At 36.3% G+C, this 21,537-nt stretch overlaps 1 protein-coding gene across 1 annotated transcript in view; it reads right to left on the minus strand.

Annotated features, from left to right (window-relative positions):
* Positions 1 to 4,143: 4,143 nt before the first annotated feature.
* The window catches only part of LOC146004531 (U-scoloptoxin(01)-Cw1a-like), a 65,895-nt gene continuing 48,501 nt past the window's right edge, over positions 4,144 to 21,537 (minus strand). The window contains exons 3-4 of the mRNA XM_083143415.1: positions 14,685 to 14,804; positions 4,144 to 4,463 (exon numbers count right to left, since the gene is read on the minus strand). Coding sequence (XP_082999541.1) covers positions 4,284 to 4,463; positions 14,685 to 14,804 — 300 coding nt within the window. The 3' untranslated portion in view covers positions 4,144 to 4,283. The remainder of the gene's footprint in view (positions 4,464 to 14,684; positions 14,805 to 21,537) is intronic.

Consider the following 21,537-nt stretch of genomic DNA (forward strand, 5'->3'; position numbering starts at 1 on the left):
CTGTTATATATATATATATATAAAAACTGAGACGCGAGCTAACTTGGCAGTAACAGTAAACTGCTGCCTACCCGAACGTTCTCGACGACAATGGGACATGTTGGATGTTATAAAGTGTTTGAAAAGTAGTCCATCTGTTTTGCCACAATGTTTACAACGCTACTTTCAAAATTCCATCAACATTTCTTTTGCATTTTTAGAAACTTTTTTCTCTCTCAAATTTAGATTTCGCTGTCAAGCTAACTCCCAGAACCAAGATTTTTATAAAACGGGACAAATAATGTTTTTTCTAATTATATCAACGGGACGACCGGGACGCGCCTCTGAAACGGGACTGTCCCGGTCAAAACCCTACTGGTTACCGCAGTCACGTGACTCTCCACTGCGTACTGCGCATCGCCCATCGTATGTGACGAGCTGTATAACAGCATAAATTTTCCACATGAAACATATAACCTAATTGCAATTAATTTATTTATGTACGTATTATCTACATTCTTGTCTTCATAAGTCACACAGAAAATCAACTTTGATTTAGGTGAAATTTTTATGTACCTTACAGTCTATTTTACTGGTCTCTAACTAGACGAGGCAAAACTACGACATTACATACAGACTATCTGGATATTACAGTTTTTACACATGTCTGTCTCAAGTATGATCTAGTGACAAATTTTGAGTTGAGACTGTGACAAAGAATTAACAACTCAAATTAACTACTACCATAATAGTTTGCCAGAAATGTTCATTCTCTCAGCGCGAAACTGATGTATTATAACTTCAGTATGAAAAATTTACTATCAGTTACTAATAGTAAAACAATATAACATAGGCGAAATTCTAAATGCAATTAAAAACAAATTATTTTATATTGTAAACGATAGCGCATATTATCAAAAATAGGAGAGAAATTTAAAAATACATTTTTTCTCATTCTTATAAGGTTTGCAAAGTAAATGAACTGAAATTTAGACGAAAAAATATTATTTATATGTAAACAATACAAAATATAATCTTGTAGTGTTCATTTACATTTGAAATCATTTAAATGATTCTTAATGTGACAATAAAAACTGTGTTGATAATTTACAAAATATTTAAGACATTTAACAAATAATGAATCAGGCATTCTTGTTTCTTAGATATGTTCATTTTAAAGTTTTGTAAGCGTACAAATAGTCCCAGAAACTGAAATACTTGTACATGAATAGTTATTCAATTTTTACATACCGAGTAGCTACATAATTAGCAGAGATGGCAGATTTTCACATTTAAAATTAAAAATATAGCATTACAACAATTGAACTTAGCATTTTGTAGCTTTTGGGGATTGAAGTAATTTTTTGAATACAGAATTGGTTTGTTGAAAATCAGTAGATTTTCTAGATTTTCCAATTTCAGTTAAAGGAACATAAAATTGAACTGAAATCGTTAGCATTAACATATAAAAAATATGCCAGAGCCTGTGCAGTCTTCTGATTTACATTGAAATATAGCACCCTTTTAGATACTTCCCGGATATTTTTCTTGTGCAAAAAAATGTTTCATCGCGAAGACGCATAAAGTTTCGCATTGTGTAACTAATTTAGCCTTTTGAACCCAATTTAGCATTTCATTGTTTTTAAATCATGAAACACATTTACTTCTAAAGCATTTGGTCACATTTCGAATTTATCGTGATTGCGAAAATATGCCATCTCTAATAATTAGATTTTAATTACCTGGCTAGTTTCCAGGATAATAAAATCTTTTCTTTTACTTTTCTAGACACAACCAATTCTTCAATATCATGGAAACACTTGTAAGTACTTATTTTCATCTATCATTTACCATTGCTGAGTTTGTTCATGAGCAAACATTATTAATTAGTAATTAATCCTTGTCGTTTAAGCATCTCTTAAAATGTTAAGCAAACTTAATATTCCATAAATTGATATTAAGTTTAATTTTAGCTCCTAAAATGTCCTCGAACTCCGCCCTTTTAAAAATGATTGTTGATTTTTGTACATTGCATACACATACATGCGTGTATATAGCCTACATTAAAAAAGCTAAAGTCTGTGGCTCAACAGCCTTTTGAGGCCCAAGGTCTGCGAGACGACTTTTCATTGGGTGACGCTTGGTCAGAGCATCGAATCCCATCAGCAGTGTTATCTGGTTTAAAGATCGTACATGAAGTACATTGGTATTTCTACACAAATCGTTGTGTATTATACCATTAGTACAGACCAAAATATGAAATAACCGTCCATGTAGAATAGGAAACATAATAAAATAACAAGATACATTCATGTATGTACAACTTTTTGCATTTAGGATATAATAATATGATTTCAGTAGCATAGAATTAAACTTCTCTTGCTATTTATCATCAAATATAAAATACAAGCACATAAAAACACTGAAATAAAATTGTCAACATAAGAAATGCAACTTACTTTGTTTGAAGTTAATTACTATATTGGTTTTCTTACTGTTATTGATTATGTTTAAAAATGAATTACTAGAGAAATCGTCGGACAAAATTTTGAAGAAACTTATCCAATGTTAAACTAAATGTGTCATATATTGTCAGTGCTACTACAAGATAAATTGAAAAACATGAGATTTAAGTATAACATATACACATCTACAGGTGAATGAAGTGGTTATAAAATAAATGTTGCTAATTTAATAGAACAGAAATTGTAAGAGACACGTTACACGTGAAACGATACTAAGTTATGTGGAATTATCTTGAATTTGAGAAAGTGTGCTTACAGTAAATTAACATTTAACAAAATTAATACCAGAAAATTTTAAGAAAATAACATAACGTAAAACAGTTTTGTAGTGTAGCTCAACGTGCATACAGTACATACGTGTATGTAAGAATATATGTGAGTGTGTGTGTGAGAGAGAGAGATATAGAGACAGATTTGTACTCGATATATTGTAACTACTCAGCCAACAACAGATAGTACATACTACAAAACTATTTTAACTCTGTTAGTTTTAAAGAAATAAGATGAAAATAGTACTCAATGCTTTATAAATGTTAGCCTTTACTTATCAAATGCTACGAGATTGCTACATTATAAGCAGCGAGACACACTTGCAATTTCGTATTTTTGCTGTTTACAAGAGAAGTCAACAATGTGGAATCCTTCTTGTAAAATGTGAGACATTGATGCATACGTATGTTATGAACCTATAGTTACTGTTAAGCAATTGGAGATCTGAAGTTAGTAAAATTAGTCCCAACACATACTTCTTGTTTCAAGTGTATTCAGAAGAGAGTTTAGCATTCATATTTATCTTAGCTATCATATGATAAAGCATGCAATATGGTACAAATATTGTTATTCAAAACATTTAATCTTATTATCAATATTTCACAAGTCACAAGCATAATATAATATAAATTTCTATTTTGTACATAAACAACATAAACACATATATATGTGAATATAATACATAAGTGATAATATGTAAGTAACCTCATACTTTGTTTTGTTACAGTACGAAAGTTTCTTTCTAAAATAGAAAGTATGTCTTTCACTTTAAAGGAAATTGTTATCACATGTATATGCATACATAGCGTTAGAGTAATGTGTTAGTACTATATTTTTCTTTTAAAAAACTGTGCAACAAATCTACAAATAACTATGAGCATCTAATTATATAACCACAAAACGCATGTGGCTACATTATAAAGGGTACTGTAGGAAAATCAGAATATATATACATTTTAAAAGAACAGAAATATACAATATACAACATCACACTGAAAAATGGCCAAATAGGAAAGTTCAGTTAATTAACTATAACACCATTAAGCCTTGTTTTCATGATATGAAAAAATTCAATATGCCGACCAAGGCAGACATTTATTTTATTATAAAAAATATATAAACTAAACGTTTAGTTTATATATTTTTTATAATAAAATAAATTTCTGCCTTGGTCAGCATATTGAATTTTTTCATAATTAACTATATTTAATTAACTACATTAACTATAAGCAAAGAGACTAATGTTGCTTTCAATTCCACTCTAAGGTGAAATCTCGCATTTCTATCAGTATGTTCTATTTACAATCAGGCAATGAACAACATAAGAATCTTAGCTTCTTTAAAATATAATACCCTCCATGTACACACCAACCCACCAAATCCAGAAAATAAATTGGCACTTTAAATACAGATAATAAAAAAAGGCGCATGACGGTATTTATATTTGAAGCTGTAGACCTTATATTAATAAAACTGTTTCGTGAGTCCTTGATGTCTTCATTCGGTACTTTATATGGGGTTTCCGTTTTTGTCCTTGTAGAGGTCGTTGTTAATGTCGTAGTGGTTAGGGGCATTAGCACAGTCCACCTTATACCACCAGTCGCACACCCTGTACTCCTGGTTGAAGAGGGTCCCGTTCGGACATAGGAAACTGAACTTCACTCCCGACGGCAAGCACCAGTGCCATACCTGTAAATGGATAGGAAAGTCATACAATACGTATTTAACACGGTGCACCTAGTAGCAAAAGTGACTTGGAACTAGCTGAAATTAATTAATTACAAGGAATTATATTGTGATTCTCCCTTCCCGCCTCATCGCACATATTGCAGCATGTTGCCAAGTGTAATTTTTTTACAAGTATTTTACAAAATACGTATATATACATTGTGAATTTTATATTATTTTAACCCTTTGAACACTAGGATGTGTTTATTGCCCACCATTACTAGAATGGGTGAATGTTCACCCATGATCTTTTTTTAAGGATATTTGAACGCTAAAACTTTTTTTAAAAAAAACATTGTAGGCATTTGAGAAACAGTTTTATATCACACAATTTTTTGTCAGTGTAAAATTACAACATTTTACTGTCAAAATGTATTTTTATTATCAACTTCTTATTAGAGCACTTTTCGTCATTTTTAACATATCTTCATTAATCATTAAATAATACATTAATATGTTATTATGTAATTAAATTTACTATATTATTTATATTTCATAATCAAAAGCTATTAAAATAATTATTTGAAATATAATAATCTTTATTACTATTTATTATTATTACTTTATTAATAAATAAAAACTTGCACTATTACTAGGATGGGTGAAAATTCACCCACCAACACCAAGAACACCCAACACTACAACATGAAACTCTGATTTCTTCAAGGATGCTTTCTCTGCACTGAACCTCTTGAGAATACCTGAAAGCAGAAACCTGTGTGAAGTGCTGCTATCTAGTGGTATCCGTTATAATATATCACTGGGTGAATTTTAACCCATCCTAGTGTTGCAGGGTTCCCACCCCAAAATTTTGATCCGGCCATGATCCTGCTTTGGGCACCCCTGATTTGGCTGTCATCACAAATGTTCACCCCTAACACCTCCAATGAGAGAGAGAGAGAGAGAGAGAGAGAGAGAGAGAGAGAGAGAAGGGAAGATAAACAAACAAAACAAGGCATAGAGAAAGAAGAAAATAAACAACACAGAGAAAAACAGAATAAGAAACGATCGAAAAGAGGGAGGAGTAAACAAGAAGAAAGAGACACCGAAGACTAGAAAAGAAGACATACAAAGGAGATGCAAGATAACAAAAGCAAAAAGGAAGAAAACAAGGAAGAAGTAGGAAAGTACCCCCTCTTAACCTTCTCTGTGGCCACTCATGAGCATGAAAGTTGAATGAGCGATAGTGATGAGGACACTTACACAAAGAAACAACCATGACCTACCCAGGAATTTACCGTGGGTGTCCAGGTGTGCGTTACGCTAACGACTCCGCCACCGAGATCCTTTGCTTACATCAGATACCGGCATTTTTCCATAACAGGGCAGGAGCGAAATCAGCTTGCAGCAGGTTCATTAGTTTTCCATATTACACAACTATTCGTACCAAGAAAAGGAAGCAAGAGGTATTTCTTGCTTCCTGTGTTTCGTAATTGAAATCGCGAACAAGCAAATTCTTCCCATTCTCAATATTTGCAATTTCCACAATCATTAGAATAAATTACATACGCCACATTGCAAGTTGTTACTTTAGTTTTTGCAAGGTCAAACAAAATCATAATTATCTTTCCGCACAACATTTTGTAACTTCATAATTACAATTAAGGAAATCAAATGGCTAATCACAAACATAATCAATCTTAACCTGTGTACTCTCAGTGATGATATCAAAGCTCGAAAATACTTCATAAGTCTTCCTACGTCTCTTTCATACAAAGAGAAAGAAAAACCCGATAATGATTTTATAATTAAACGAATTCATAACCAATACAGGGTGTATACGAGGACGTATCAAAGGTTTCGAGACTAGTTCTGTAACATTCCAACAGATGGCAGTGCAAGGCTGCACGCACAGGCACAGGGAGCACCAACCTTCATAAGTCAGTGTGCCAAGATACATCGTCCTGTGTACATCGTGAGCTGTGCAGCTGGTGCTCTTCTGACCACGTGCATTACCACGTCTGCAATTTCATCATAAACAGCAAATTTGAACAGAGAAAACGTGAAATTCTGTGTGAAACTGGGCAAATCCTCGACAGAGACACGTGCGCTTCAAGAGTGGAAGAACATCACTGGAAGACGGTACGCTGACGGAGTTCTTGGCAGACTTGGACGTGGTGTTCCTTCTGCTCCTGGGTCTGCAGCCTGGGGACGAACTTGGCAGCAACACGGCGCATGTTCAAATCGCACGTGAGGATTGCCTGCACTGTTCTATATGACACAACAACAATGGCAGAAATGTTGTGGACTGTTCTCCGATGATCCTCATGCACAAGTTGCCGAATAATTTCGACATTTTCGGGTGTTGTGCTCGTTGAAGGTCGTCCTGATCTCTCGTCGTCTTCCAGTGATGTTCTTCCACTCTTGAAGCGCGCGTGCCACTCAAAACACCTCACACGACTCATTGCAGCATTCACACAGAATTTCACGTTAGCTCTCGTTGTTCTAACTTGCTGTTTATGATGAAATCGCAGACGTGGTAATGCACGTCGTCAGAAGAGCACCAGCTGCACAGCTCACGATGTACACAGGACGATGTCTCTTGGCGCACTAACTTATGAAGGTTGATGCTCCCTCTGCCTGTGTGTGCAGCCTTGTGCTGCCATCTGTTGGCGTGTTACAGAACTGGTCTCGAAACTTTTTGATACCACCTCGTATATCATAAGTAATATCGCAAACGGACACAGGTGAGAGTACACGATAATAGAAGCAAAACAGTCTCAGTAAACATGGGTCTGCAAACGAGTCGTTTTCGAGATAATTGCGAATGTGTGGTTACAAGCCGTTACTGACTTCATTGTTTGTAAACGTCATTCTAGTTGGTAAAATGCTAAAAATGTTTGCAAATGTGTGGTTAGAAGCCGTCACTGATTGCATTTTGTAAACACCGAGTGCTTTACTCCTTGTGCGTTCCGAGGTTTGCTCTTTGTTTACAAAAAAGAACATTTTCGAGAGGTGGCGTTGTAATCAAACAGGATGGATACAATCAGTACAGAGAATTGTACATACTTGTGACCAACTCCGAAATGAACCGGAGGTGTTCGAAAGAATTTGAAACTCAATGCGGAATCGCGTACAGTATTGCATCCAGATGGAAGGACGACACTTTCAACACCTCCTTTAACAGGTACGAGTGTACAGTAATTGTAACATGTAACATACTAAGGCTTGTTAAAGTAAGTAGAATGTTCAATATAAGCAATCAGATCTCCAATGACTTTTCTTACTCTATTATTAGCATTTCACCAACTGGGACGACGTTTACAAACAATGAAGTCAGTGGCGGCTTGTAATCACGCATTCGCAATTATCTCGAAAACGGCTCGTTTGCGGACCCATGTTTACTGAGACTTTTTTGCTTCTATTATCGTGTACTTTCAACTGTGTCAGTTTGGGTTATTACTTTGATACACCCTGTATATGTATTTTCACAGTGGTCTTGTAAACCTATAATGAATTAATATTTCTAAATATATCAAGGGGCTGATAACACCACCAATAACTCCGAAAGCTAATATTATAATTAAACTACCCCTTGACATTAATTAAGTCAATTAATATTCATCACCATTATATTATTAATATCATTCATGATATTACAAATAAAACATCCATTATCTATAGGAATTATATTGCCTGTATACCAAAATCAACATTTTTAAAATCTACATGACATTCTTATGTATTATTTCTCGTATATAAGTACTCTACACCATACGAAATATTTAAATTAAGTAAATATACTAATAATAAGTATAATTCCAGTATTATTAAAAATATTATATTATATGTATTAGTAGACCCATTATACTCAACATTAACAGCTAATTGAAGTCCCACTTTCTTTGGCTATTGTACCGGGTGGTAAGTTAAGGCACTAATCTTATTGCCCTGTAGTTATTGTGTTCGTACATTCGTTTAGAAACTTTTTGCATTAATTATGGTCAAAAGAGCAGCACTACAATGGTATAAATGATATTTGAAACTTTATACTCTATTCTTTTGATTTGTTCACACCCTCTCAACACCTTCGCCCCTTCATTTTTGATACCTTCTCCATGTCAACTTATCAATTGCAACCAATAATGATCATGTGCAGCAATTCATGCATTTTTGACTGGCGATTTTATGGGTTGAATGAAAAAGTGCAATTTTTGAGACATATCTCCGTAGCTGGCAACAATAGCAGGTCGAAATTTTGTCACCAGACGCAAGCAACATGTGCCTAAGTATAATCAATCAACTAATAATCAAGCCTATGTTTACTTTCATAGAATATTTAAAGAAATGTTTGTTGATTAGATCTAATCTGGTTAACATTGATAATAATAATAATAATTTTAATACCTTCCAAATGCTTAAAGTTAGAATCTTCCCATTTTTATCCATGTATGAAGTCGATTTTTTACATATTTATGTAATTATAACATTGAGGGTGTAAATGGATGGTAGAACAATTGTAAAGAATAGATCATGACTTGCATGGAATTCGAATACAATTATGACAATAATTACACACAAATGAATCGGACTACTTTCTGTTCAAGTGGTGTGGATTTGTTACATTCCAATCTAGAACATGAATCCAAATCCTTTGCTAGTTGTACTCGTACCGCCAAAAGGACAGAAATAAAGTTGGGAACGAAACAAAATCAGTTTGTATTTCCTCTTACTAAGGTGATAAAGCTTTATTGGAGAGTTAGTGCAGTGCTTTGTGTAAAACGTTTCTTGCGGAATGTAACGTCCTCCCACTTCTCAATGTGAAAGGAGACGTGTCCTTGGACAGAATCATTGTTCGGTCCATTGGAGATTCTGAGAACGAGAATCCACGAAGGCTGTTCCCACACATCGATAAAACGCTTAGAGCATTCGAAAGTTGACGAAACATAGTTGGATATAATTACGCATCAACATACAATAAAAATCTTCAGGAACACCTTATGCAACTCCGCCTTCTGGAGGGAAATATGTGCTCTTTCTGCGCACGAGCATAATCTTAAGAGTATTGAGAAAATTGAGGGTAATTTAGAAGACGCAGAGAACCTTTTGGTGAATTCATCCTCTGAAAATGTTTTTTCTCCTTCTTCAAGAAATTATGATAGCGGTTTAGTCGCCTGTAACTACAGTAATTCTCATGTTTGTCAATTCATGTGAACCAAAACCAGAGGCTCTGAATTCTCGAAATAGTTCCCACGCATACTAAAATTAAAGAAGTTTTCATATAATGTGAAATTCTGTTGGGATTTTAACTCCGTTTTATATTGACAGTGTATACAAATATCAGTCGATAATTATAATAATATGCATAAACAATTATACCAAGGACATAATTTTTCATGGGAAAAAATTAAAACCTTTTTTGTTATCTGAAAACATAATGTATTTTTCTATTTACTTTTAAATTTCACTATGTAGAACAGCCTTTTGAATACAAATTTGAATGATCTTAACTAATAACAAGGTAATGTTACATCGTTACGCATTTTTGCGTAGGGTGTGAAATCCTGGAGGGAACGGGGGGGATTTGCCCCACCAACAATCTTGGCCTCAAAAATCCCCCCCCAGCAAAACTTTCCGGGGGGAGCGAGTTTTTGTTATAACAAACAAAAGATAAGCAATTACTTTTAATTTCAAATATACTTTACTAAGAATAATATCGAAAACACACAAATTAGTGTAGTTGTGAGTATTGAGTGCTTTCTCTCTGAAGAGATCGTTAACAAATCTCCATCAATACGCACAATAAAAGTAAAACAAGAATACAAAACAATAACAACAATGAAATTGATTTATCAGAAAGCACAAACTAAACAAAAACTCACACATAATAAATCCACTTGAACTATTTGATAATTTATTAACATCTTTAACCGGTTAGTAAAGGAATTAATTAGCTGCTTTTCAATATCTGATATGTATAAAAGTAACAAATTAATTTCCTTTGTGTATAATATTAATAGTAATAATAATAATATATTTTAATTGAGTAATTTATTTTTACGTTTAATAGCATAGCAAATATGTATCGTATAATTTACACATATGTTTGTGGGGGAGGGAGTTTGTATTTTTTGCCATCTTTCCACCTATTCGTGTAATAATAAGTAGTTATTACACATATTATTCTTAATAATATAACTTATAACTTATAACTAGATTATTGCCTTTATGTGAAGATGTTTTCAAAAGAGACATTAGGTATTCTTAGAATAGCATTATACCTGAATATCTGAAGTGAAATGTGCATGAAATGTGTTAGCACATTGCGCTACGACGCCATGTGTCCCGGGTTCGAATCCCGACCTGGGCATGGATGTTGGTGAGTGTCCATTCATCAATTTCATCACATCATCATTCATCCGCATCTTTGCAAATTAACCAACAGTGGCACGAAAGCGAAGTAAAAATAAAGCAAATCAATAAACAATAAATCGAACACAACGAAGGGGGACATTTTCGTCCGCGGTCACTGCGAGAGAAGTAAACAAATGACTGTCAACTTAGTTTTCGAGTTTCTCGCGCTCACTTCTCAATTGGGCACATAATGGGGGGCAACATCAGCCACAAAACATAATTTTAAGTAAAATATAAATTTTAAAAACTAAAGCTAAAAAGCTAACCCTAGCACTTTAAATCTAGGTATGGCCAAATTCGGATAATTTTCTATCCGAATATCGAATATTGTGACATCCGGATTAACAACATATTCAGATTATCCGGATAACTTTATCGTTTATCCGTCAATTCTTCGTCAGGTTCGTATTTCACTGTACAGATTTTATAAATTCCTCATCAAATCTGTGCTATCCGAATATTCGGATATCTGGATTATCTGTTGCATCCGAAACAGATATCGGATAATTTGAAATCAGTTTATCCGTTATTTTGTGGCCATCCATAATTGAAACTTGCCATGAAATCACATGGGTTGATCTGAAGGCAGGACCCTATATATTCACAACCTCGGTTATTGGTGATGTGATCAGGACCACGCTCCGGCCTCCTTTACACGACAAAGTTGTCCCAAGGTACATGTTTAATAGAGGCTGAGTGAACCCCAGAGCATGGAAATTGCTGGGGAAAATTCCCCACCTGAAATCGCCCATCCCGGGAATCGAACCGTGGCAGTGAGGTGCTCTATCGACTGCACCGAAACAAATGACTGCAGACCAATTGCAACGTACAGCAACTCTTCACTTGTTGGGAATTATGTCGTCGACGTCTTTTCTCGTTGGAATGTCTACTCTCGAGAGGCAACGCCCTTTGGGTGTGGTTTATGTCGAGATTGAATGAAAAAAAAAGAAACGCTCAATTGGAAATTTATTCGCCTGGTACGACAGGGACAGTTACCTGCGTCATTAGTTTCACGTTCATCAGCCTCTCGGGTTCCTCTTCCGCCATCGACTCGACGGTGGCGACAAAGAATATTGTTCGGATGGGCTTAAAAGGGTGGGCAGAATATTCTTGGTGAGCTCTGCCTCGGTGGACTACCTGTCAAGATCATTGGTTTACCTGTTGCTCCCTCTCTTCTTTTTTCTTCCCTTCTCCCCCTTATCTTTTTCTTTCTTTCGTCCTTTGCCCTCCTCTTTCATTTTGTTTTTTTTCTCTCTCTACTTCCACTATTTCGCTCTTTCTACCTTCTCCGTTTCTCTCAAAATATATATTCTCTTCTCTCTTTCCTCTTCCTTATTTTCCTTTCCTTCTTCCTCTATTTCTCTTTCTCTCCTTCCTTCTACCTTTTTCTCTTTCTCTCCTTTCCTCTTTCTTCTTCTCTTTCTCTCTTTCCTTCTTCCTTTTCTCTTTCTCTCTTTCCTTCTTCCTTTATCCATTTCTATTTTTTCTATATTATTTTTCTATTTCTTTCCTTCTTCCCTTTTCTCTATCTCTCTTTCCTTGTTTTTCTCTCTTTCCTTCTTCCTTTTTCTCTTTCTGACTTTCCGTCTTCCCCTTTCATTCTATCCTGCTTCCTTTTTCTCTTTCTCTCTTTCTTTGACTACTTCTCTTTTCTCTTCTTTTTCAATTTCATTTCCTCCGACTACTTCTCTCTTTTTTCCTTCTGTTTCTACGGTATATCTTATCTTCCCCTCTCTCTCTCTTTCTTTTTCTCTCTCCTCTCTCTCTCTCTATCTCTGACTTCTCTCTTTCTACTATGTTTCTTCGTTCATTTTTTCTCGATTTTCCTCCATTTATCTATTCTCTATTTTCCTCCTATGTTCCTCTGATTCTTTCACACTCTCTTCTTCAACTTTTGTGTCTCTTTCTTCCTTTCTCCATATTTTCTATTTATACATATCCTCTCATTTGCTCTTTCTCCTTCTAACCTCTTCTCTCTTTCTTTATTCCTCTGGATTTGCCTCTCTTCATTCCAATGTTTCTCTAGCTCTTTCTTGTTCTGTTTCTCTACATCTCTTCTCTTTATTTCTCCCCCTGACTCCTTCTCTCTTCCATTCTTCCTCTGTTCTACCTATCTCTTGATTTCTCAGAGATCCTCAGAAAGAAGGACTCGCACTGTGTGCTTTACATGCTTTAATGTTAGACTTTTAGAGAGTTAGATTCACTCTCTATATCTAACATAATATGAATTTGTGGAGCAGAGAAACCTTGATGCAGGCTCACATATTGCCTGCTTTGTCTTTAATTATATTAACATTGACTATCAAGAAATACAGTTACTTCATTAAGTTATGCATCACTATTAAGTCTTTTACATCTCAACAAAATATGTGTGTCTATGTATTCGTAAGAAAATGTTTAAGGAATTCGAAAGATGAGATGAATGCAACAATAAACACCAAGTCACGAGTAAGTGGAAGTGCCAATAATTGATATTTATGAGCGAAGGTACTTGAACTTTTCAGATGCCTAAGACGATAATGGGAAGCATGAAAGTTGTATATATGAATATATTAATTGAAATTATCTATTAACTATGAATATAATTAATTCTACGAAAGTTGTCGAGATGAAAATTGTTTAGAAATTCAGTAGAACAATATATTGAGCAGAATAGATTCAGGAAAAGCGTTTGCTGTTGCAAAACGTACCGGTATGTTGGCTTGTATATTAAGTACACATAAATTTATATGTAAATGGATCGGGTACACAGGAATGTTGTAAGCAACAAACACGAATTTTCACAGAAGAAGCAAAAATGTCAGCTATACGTTGTTCTTTAGAACTGTGTAGACAAGTCTTCTATATGTTGATACACTCTGTCCCAATTATCTTTGAAGCAGTAGTGATGCGAAACCGCTCCACCAATGAACACGCGAGAGAAACGGGATTGCGTGAAGGGGGGAGAGCGACTGCAGTTACCAGCCTTCCCAGCAGCGTGTACTGCTTCGCTCTACCCACTCGATTTCCCCCCTTTCTCTGCCGCTATGCGAGGCCTTGTTCCAGATATAGCTAGGACAGAGTATTGAAAGCAGTATTTGGAAGTAACTAGTTACAAGTAACTCAGTTACAGTGTGTGTGTGTCGTATTTGAGTGCAAACCTGGTTTGAGGCTGTAAATGCGACCGAAGCGTGGTGCTGATCGCATCATTTTCACAAATGTCCGAGATTGTGAACGTGTAGAGCCCCACCTCTATATCCCTCCCATCATCAGTTGTAATGTACAGGGGTTACCTTTACACACACACACACATATAAAACATATAATAACATAAATTATCATCTAGCAATGATGCAAAAAAGAAACAACATTAACACTAATTTTGTTAAAACCCATAATAATTTACGAATAGTAATAACGTTATCACATTGTAATGGTAAGAACTAAGGTTCAATTATTCGCGGGGATACGCTCCAGATGTGCGGATTCCATTAAAAACTGAAGAATGCTTCAATTAGCCTGTGTGTGTGCATAAAGAGGGACTTTGCTAAACGTTTACATATCTTGTCAGCGTTTCATCCTTTCTCGTCATATGATGTAATAAAGGTCTCAAGTAGCCAATCAGCTTCATTCGTCGATTGTTTAGGCATTTCACATTCACTGCATTAATATTTTCCTAGGGGTCCCGGGTTCGATACCCGGTGGAGGCACATAGTGGTTCGGATTCCACTCTAAACTGTAGGTACAGTCCCGATTAGCCTTACTGTGCACAAAGTGGACTTAAAACATCAAGTCAAACCAAAACAAATGTTTTCGTAGGAGAAAGGGAAAGTTTACACTACACGTTACCTGGCACTGGGCCTCTGGGTCTGCATAATAGCCAGGAATCCTGGTGCCGCAAGCGAAGGACAATCCCGTCGGTATTTCATTGTAAGTTGGATAGTCCAATCCAGGAACGCCAGGACCTATCTGAAAGGAAGAGAAAGATAGTCTAGTAATTAATTTAATTGAAAATTCATTGGGAAGAGTTTCATATATGGTCGCTATATTTACAGTCATAAATTCCAATATACAGGGTGTTCTGTTTAAACCTCCCACATTTCAATTCATCATTGCTAGAAGGTTATGAAACATAATGGAATGCGAGTGATACTAGACGAAAGAGAAACTCAAAGAATTGTATTGCATGACCTCGAAGTTCACCGTTCAATCACTATGCAGCGCCACAATCGCATAAAGCACAATGGCGACTCCGCAGCAGCGCGCACAATCTGTATTCAGGTATGCAGAGACCAAATCAATTATTACAGTGCAAAGAAATTACCGGAGAGAATATGGAGGTGAATCACTTGATGGGAAAACCATTAAGGCATGGTGACTGGAAGTGTTAATAAACAATCCGGAGGTTCTCAGATTGGATATTATTCGTGCTACAAACGGTGCACACATAGAGGTGTATTAGAGAGCAGTGTAGAGGTGTATTGGTGTATTCGTGTTTAGTGTTTCATGCAATAGAATTATTTGACTTTCTCTTTCGTCTAGTGCCACTCGCATTCCATTATGTTCCATAACCTTCTAGAATGATGAATTGAAATGTGGGAGGTTTGAACGAAACACCCTGTATATATTTTACGATCAATACGGGATTCCACTATGCATTATCTACTTTCGTGCATACATCTCTTTTCATCTTGCCTCAAATCAACAAACTGGCACAACTATTTTTTTATCTTTAGCTGGCACATTGTAGAGTATGTAATCCCGTCTTCCATTGCAGACGGAGTGGCACATATTGGCGGAGTGGTTAGAACATCGTGCTACAACAGCAGGGATCCTGGGTTCGTGTCCCGGCATGGTTGTTGTTTGTGTGAGTGTCCCTTCATCAATTCCATCATATTATCAGTAATCCTCATTGCCTCGAATAGCCTAAAGTGGCTGAAGAGCGACGCTAAATGACAAAAACTAACCAAATTAATCATTATAGTATATGAGAGTAAACTGTATCATGTTATTAGTCTTTTGTTTCAGAATGTATCCAGCGTAACTATTAATAATAAGATGATTATTATGTACTTACATTGGTTTAAGAAGTGTGTTATTATTGAACTATGATTATTATAGAACAACATGGACGTCCTGAGGAGTTTATCCAGGGGGGCAAAAGAGGCATATTTTTCTCCATAACAGTGATGCCCCCTCAAAAAACACTGATTTAGTCTGAAATTATAATGTTCCTTCAACGTCCTAATAATTAACATAAATTAGTGTGACTGAAATGAATTTATGTTTGAAATAAATACTTTTTACTAGGTGGACAACCATTATCCAGGGGGGGGGCTGGGCCCCTATTAACGCCCTTCCGTCCATGTAGAACAATATGCGATATGCAAGACGCATGATAACCCATAGCCTATTCGATCATAATACATTACTTACTACATGAGTGGTTAACTGATGCACTACAAAGGGTAGACCTGAAGATCTTTCGCCGGCCTTCGTGGCGGCGTGGTTACCACATCGAGTTACGACGCTAGGGTCCAGGGTTCGAATCCCGGCCTGGGCGTGGATGTTTGTGAGTGTCCATCAATTTCATCATGCCATCACTCATCCCCATCTTTGCAAATTAGCCAAAAATGGCACAAAAAGCAAAGTAAAACAAAGCAAATCAATCAATCAATCACGAAGATCATTCAGATGTTCGAAGCTCCCGAATAGTGATATGTGCTTCCCGTAAGCCTTACTTGTTCTCAAATACAGTAAAACCTCGTTAATCCGGACCAGATAAGCCAGACTTCGCTTAATCCGGACAGGCAAAAGGGGGAAAAGAAAGCAGAATGCAAGGTTTTAAATGTGGCTAGAAGTCAACAATCGTATTCGTCGTACGTGCTGTATTGCTTTACATTTTACTGTACTGTATAGTGTATTTAGGCCTATGCCCTTTAAATACACCATATGAAACGTGTTTTGTTGCTATAAACGGAGTTTTAATGCACTTTCTACTGTTCTTTTAGGTTATTTCAGTTAATCCGGACTGTCGTTACACTGGTCAACTTATACCCCCTCCATTAGTCCGGATTAACGAGGATTTACTGTAGTTCTAGGGGCAGCAAAAGAGAGTTCTGTAACAATTGTAGCCAATAGAGGCTTACACCACATACTATGTTATTAAACCAACTGCCGCCACTATGAAGCCAGACATCCCAGGTTCAAACCCTGGTCGAACATGAATGTATCATTGTGTTTTTTTCATTGTCAATTTCATCAGTTTATCAATCATCCTCATCGTCGCGATTAATCCAAGTGGTAGTAAAGCTATCAATTGTGGAGAAACGAAACAGACATTCGACTAATCGTCAGTGTGCAACAGCCCATTCAGGTTAATATACGCTTTTCATTAAGTAGCATGTGTTCAGCGAATTGTGAGCCTCCCCGATGGCGCAGTGGTAGCCCCGTCGCCTTGTAAGCAAGGGGGTCCCGGGTTCGATACCCGGTGGAGGCACATAGTGGTTCGGATCCCACTTTGAACTGAAGGTCCAGTCCCGATTAGCCTTTCTGTGCATAAAGTGGACTTAAACACCAACTCAATCAATCAATTCAGCGACTCGAATATTTTCGTTGTTTTATCTACCTTTCCAGGCCTGAATCCGATACTTTTTCTCAGCCAGCTTGAAACTAAAACCCATCTAAATTTTCAGAACAAGGTTCGCCTGTGAGTTCTGGAAACAAAAGTAGTTTCAAGCACAATTAAAACCAACGTCGAGCGAAAGCGTGAGCTGGTGTTGCAGTAATTCAATTTTCTGCATAGCTGTATTGCGTATAATAATAGGCCTGCACTGAAAAGAATATCGGTGTTAAAACAACACAGACAGAGTGGTCCCAGGAAGCCTACACCTCATTTTGGCCAACGTTTGACCCCAGTGGTGTTAAAAAAGGTGTTGATTGTTGCCATTTAACTGTGTTATATCAACACCACTGAGGTTAAACGTTGACCAAAGTGGGGTTTGGACTTCCTTGGTCTACTGTCTGTGCTGTTTTGTTTTAACACCATTTTGTTTACAGTGTAGATGTATTTTTCGATATAAACTACACAGGATTTTATTTTGAGAATGTATTCGTGAGATCAGTATATCACAAAATTTATCACAAAAACTCCGTATAACCGGTCTCCGTGGCGGAGTGGTTAGCACAACGACGCCAAGGGTGCACGGTTCGAATCCCGGTCTGGGCATGCATGTTCTTTGCGAGTATCCCTTCATAAATTTCATCATGTCATCACTCATCCTCATCTTAGTAATTAGTCAAAAGTGGCAGAAAAGCGAAGTAAAATAAACCAAATTAATAAATCAATCAAACTCGTGTGTTTGATATCTGCAACGTAAAACTTTCCTTGTGATCACATATCCCCTTTGCAACTCTTGACTCAACCAAGTTAACGATTAGACTGGCAGGGGGCAGCACCCACTTCGATCGTTTGAAATGCCTGTTTGGAGTTTTAGTTGTCGAGAACATCTTCAGATGGCAGCACTCTCTGAACTAGAAACACCTATCCCACACAATCTCTCTCGCTCTTTCTGTCTGTGCATGCGTGCGTGCGTTTTCATATTTCTTTCTTCTACAAGGTGATTATAAAGTCACTATTCTTTTTACTGATAACGTGACGCAATGCAGTTCTTCGAAGTTGATGCGAACGAACAGCTACAGTTTGTACACTCATACGTGGAATGACATATGAGCAGGTACGGAAGAACATCGCCCGGATATTCAGATAACCAGACCTCAAAAGATAGGTCCGGCCGTAGGCCTATATAAAATATACACGGAACTTATAACCAAAAGTTTTCAAAGTCTGTAAAAGTCCAATTTTTGCCACTTAGTCATAAGTACAGGTGACCTACACAATCAAAATATCAATATGATTGCAATTAATAAACAATTAATTAATTAATTTCCATAAGCAGAACATGTTGAAGGTTTCTTTCATGCGCCACTATCCGACGTTCATTATATTTAATTGCAAAACTGGATGTGTTCAATATGAAACTATTATTTTACAAAGTGAATTTTTTTTAAAGCCTATTCAATAACATTCTCTGTAATCATAGGCGTAGCTAGGGACCCAATGTTGAGGGTGCAGAATCAAACTGGGCCTAATTTTGAGGGGACAGAATCAGACTTTGGGCCTAATTTTGAGGGGGAAGAATCAAACCTGGGGCTTAACTTTGAGGGAAGAAACTCGAAAAGTTTTTCCATCCCATAAGAATAGCGTCCAGGATTATTTACTAAATAACTGTGACGTTTGCGAAATTACAAATATTACTCTTTTTACTATCCGCTGTGGCTCAGTCGATAACGCGTCTGACTACCATGCTAAAGGTCCCGGGTTCGACCCCCGTCCGTTCAAATCCGGGAACTTTTCTAACACATCTGATCACATCACTCCCACTCACGACCGGATCAAGAAAGTGTGGGGCGTTACCCCCACACCCCTTATACGTCTTCATGGCGTGGTGCTAAGCACAGGGGAGCACTTTACTTTTTTTTTACTCTTTTTTACCTTGCTCCTCAGATCTCCTAACTTGTAAATTTTAATAAAGCCGAAAATTTTGGTCGGGGGGGGGGGACAAGTGCCCCCCTTGCCCCAGCCAAGTTGCACCTATTTCTTTATATCTTTCATTTACTTTTCATTGAATTTGACGCTGTAGTGAATTTACACTCTTTCATGTAAAGGTATATTTTCGCTTGATGATTTCATACTGTAATTAAACAAATAGTGCAGGTTAACTATTTTTGATTGAAACATTTGAACACTATTTTTATGTAATACTTCATATTCATATTCTAAATATGATTTCAGTCAAAGCAATACATGCAGTCAGAAAATCAGATTACAGTTTCTATAAACTCGTTGTAAACCATACACAATATATATATATATATATATATATATATATATATATATATATATATTATATATATATATATATATATATATATATATATCTGGTGCAGGGCCCCCTGAAGCGCGGAGCCTCGGGCACTCGCCCGAATTATCCCTTCATAGTACCTGCTCTATCACCAGGTTTTTGATTCGATCCCCCGCTCATCAACATTACCCTTTTTTATCTGCAGGTTTATCAAGTCTACGAGGTAACGATTCGTGACATCGCACAATTGACATAACAGATTACGGCCTGTGTTGGAGTAATGTTGTAAAGAGTTTTTCTGGTGTACAAACAACGGCTGTTCGATCTTCTTCTGTTATTATTGTTTCACATCACCTGCAAATTAATGATAATTTGTCACGTTCGCACTAAAATGTACAGTCGCTTTATATTCACCCTGTATTGTAAAGAAGATTTAAGGTACATAATTTATTAACAGGGTGCGAAATCCTGGGGGACGGGGGGAATTCCCCACCACCAAGAATCTTGGCCTCAAAAATCCCCACCACCAAAAAGAGAGTTTTTGTTACAACAAACAAAATATAAGCAATTACTTTTCATTTCAAATATACTTTACTAAGAATAATATCGAAAACACACACAAATTAGTGTAGTTGTGAGTATTGAATGCATTCTCTCTAAAGAGATCGTTAAGAAATCTATATCAATACGCACAATAAAAGTAAAACAATAATGCAAAACAATAATAACTATGAAATCTAATTGATTTATATTAACATAAAGCAAAAACTTAATAACAACTTACACATAATAAATCCACTTCAACTATTTCATAATTTATTAACATCTTTAACCAGTTAGTAAAGCAAGTAGTTTATGTAATAAATAATAATAATATATTTTTAATTTAGTAATTTATTTTTACTTTTAATAGAATTATAAATATGTATGTTTGTGGGGAGGGAGGGTTGTAGATTGAGATCTTTCTCCTCCCCACCAGTCTTAAATGATTTCGCCCCCTGATTTAATTCACAGAGGAACTGCGCCAATGGCGAACACCCACAAGCTTATTTCGCTTCAGTGTAGCGTTCAGTGATGCACAGAATAACGCCATGAGCCTTTGGAATTAATATTAAACAGTTGTAGTTTATCCGGTGCATTATTTTTCAGTTTTGTGATTACTGAAATTCTTTTAACGTTTCTCCTTCTCCCAACTACAGTCCTAAACTGATAATGGTTGCATCCTCATTAATGATATGTATAATCAGAGGGACAGAAGTAACATGTAGGTTATGTGGTTGTTAAAGTTCTTCAGACAAAAAAAAATATATATACAATTACACGTTTTAAAAATCTGTATCCGTTATCCTGAATCAATTGTAAGGACTAGAGAAATGAAATTTTGTAGGTAGAAGTATTGGTTCTTTGGTCCTTTGGAAATGTCACTCAATGTATGATCCATGTAATTCATTCCACTTCAGCCATCTTTGTTTCCATGACACGAATGCACGTTTGTAAAGCTCTTGAGGTTGCTCTTTACACCAATTTTTCACACTCTTTCACGCACGCAATGAGCTCGTTGTCATCTCCAAACTGTTTCCCACGCAGATGAGCCTTCAGATAGAAATCCGATGGCGCTAGGCCAGGACTGTATGGGGGTTGTGGCACCACACCCCAGATGGCAATCTTCTGAACTGTCATGATTGCAGCATGTGGTCGTGCGTTATCGTGATGCAACTTGTATATCCCGATTTGTTAGATTCTTCTAGACATGGAATTAGGTGTTGGTTAGGTGGTAA

Source organism: Lepisma saccharinum, chromosome 21 (assembly GCF_977018435.1).
Source record: "Lepisma saccharinum chromosome 21, izLepSacc3.1, whole genome shotgun sequence".
NCBI lineage: Eukaryota > Metazoa > Arthropoda > Insecta > Zygentoma > Lepismatidae > Lepisma > Lepisma saccharinum.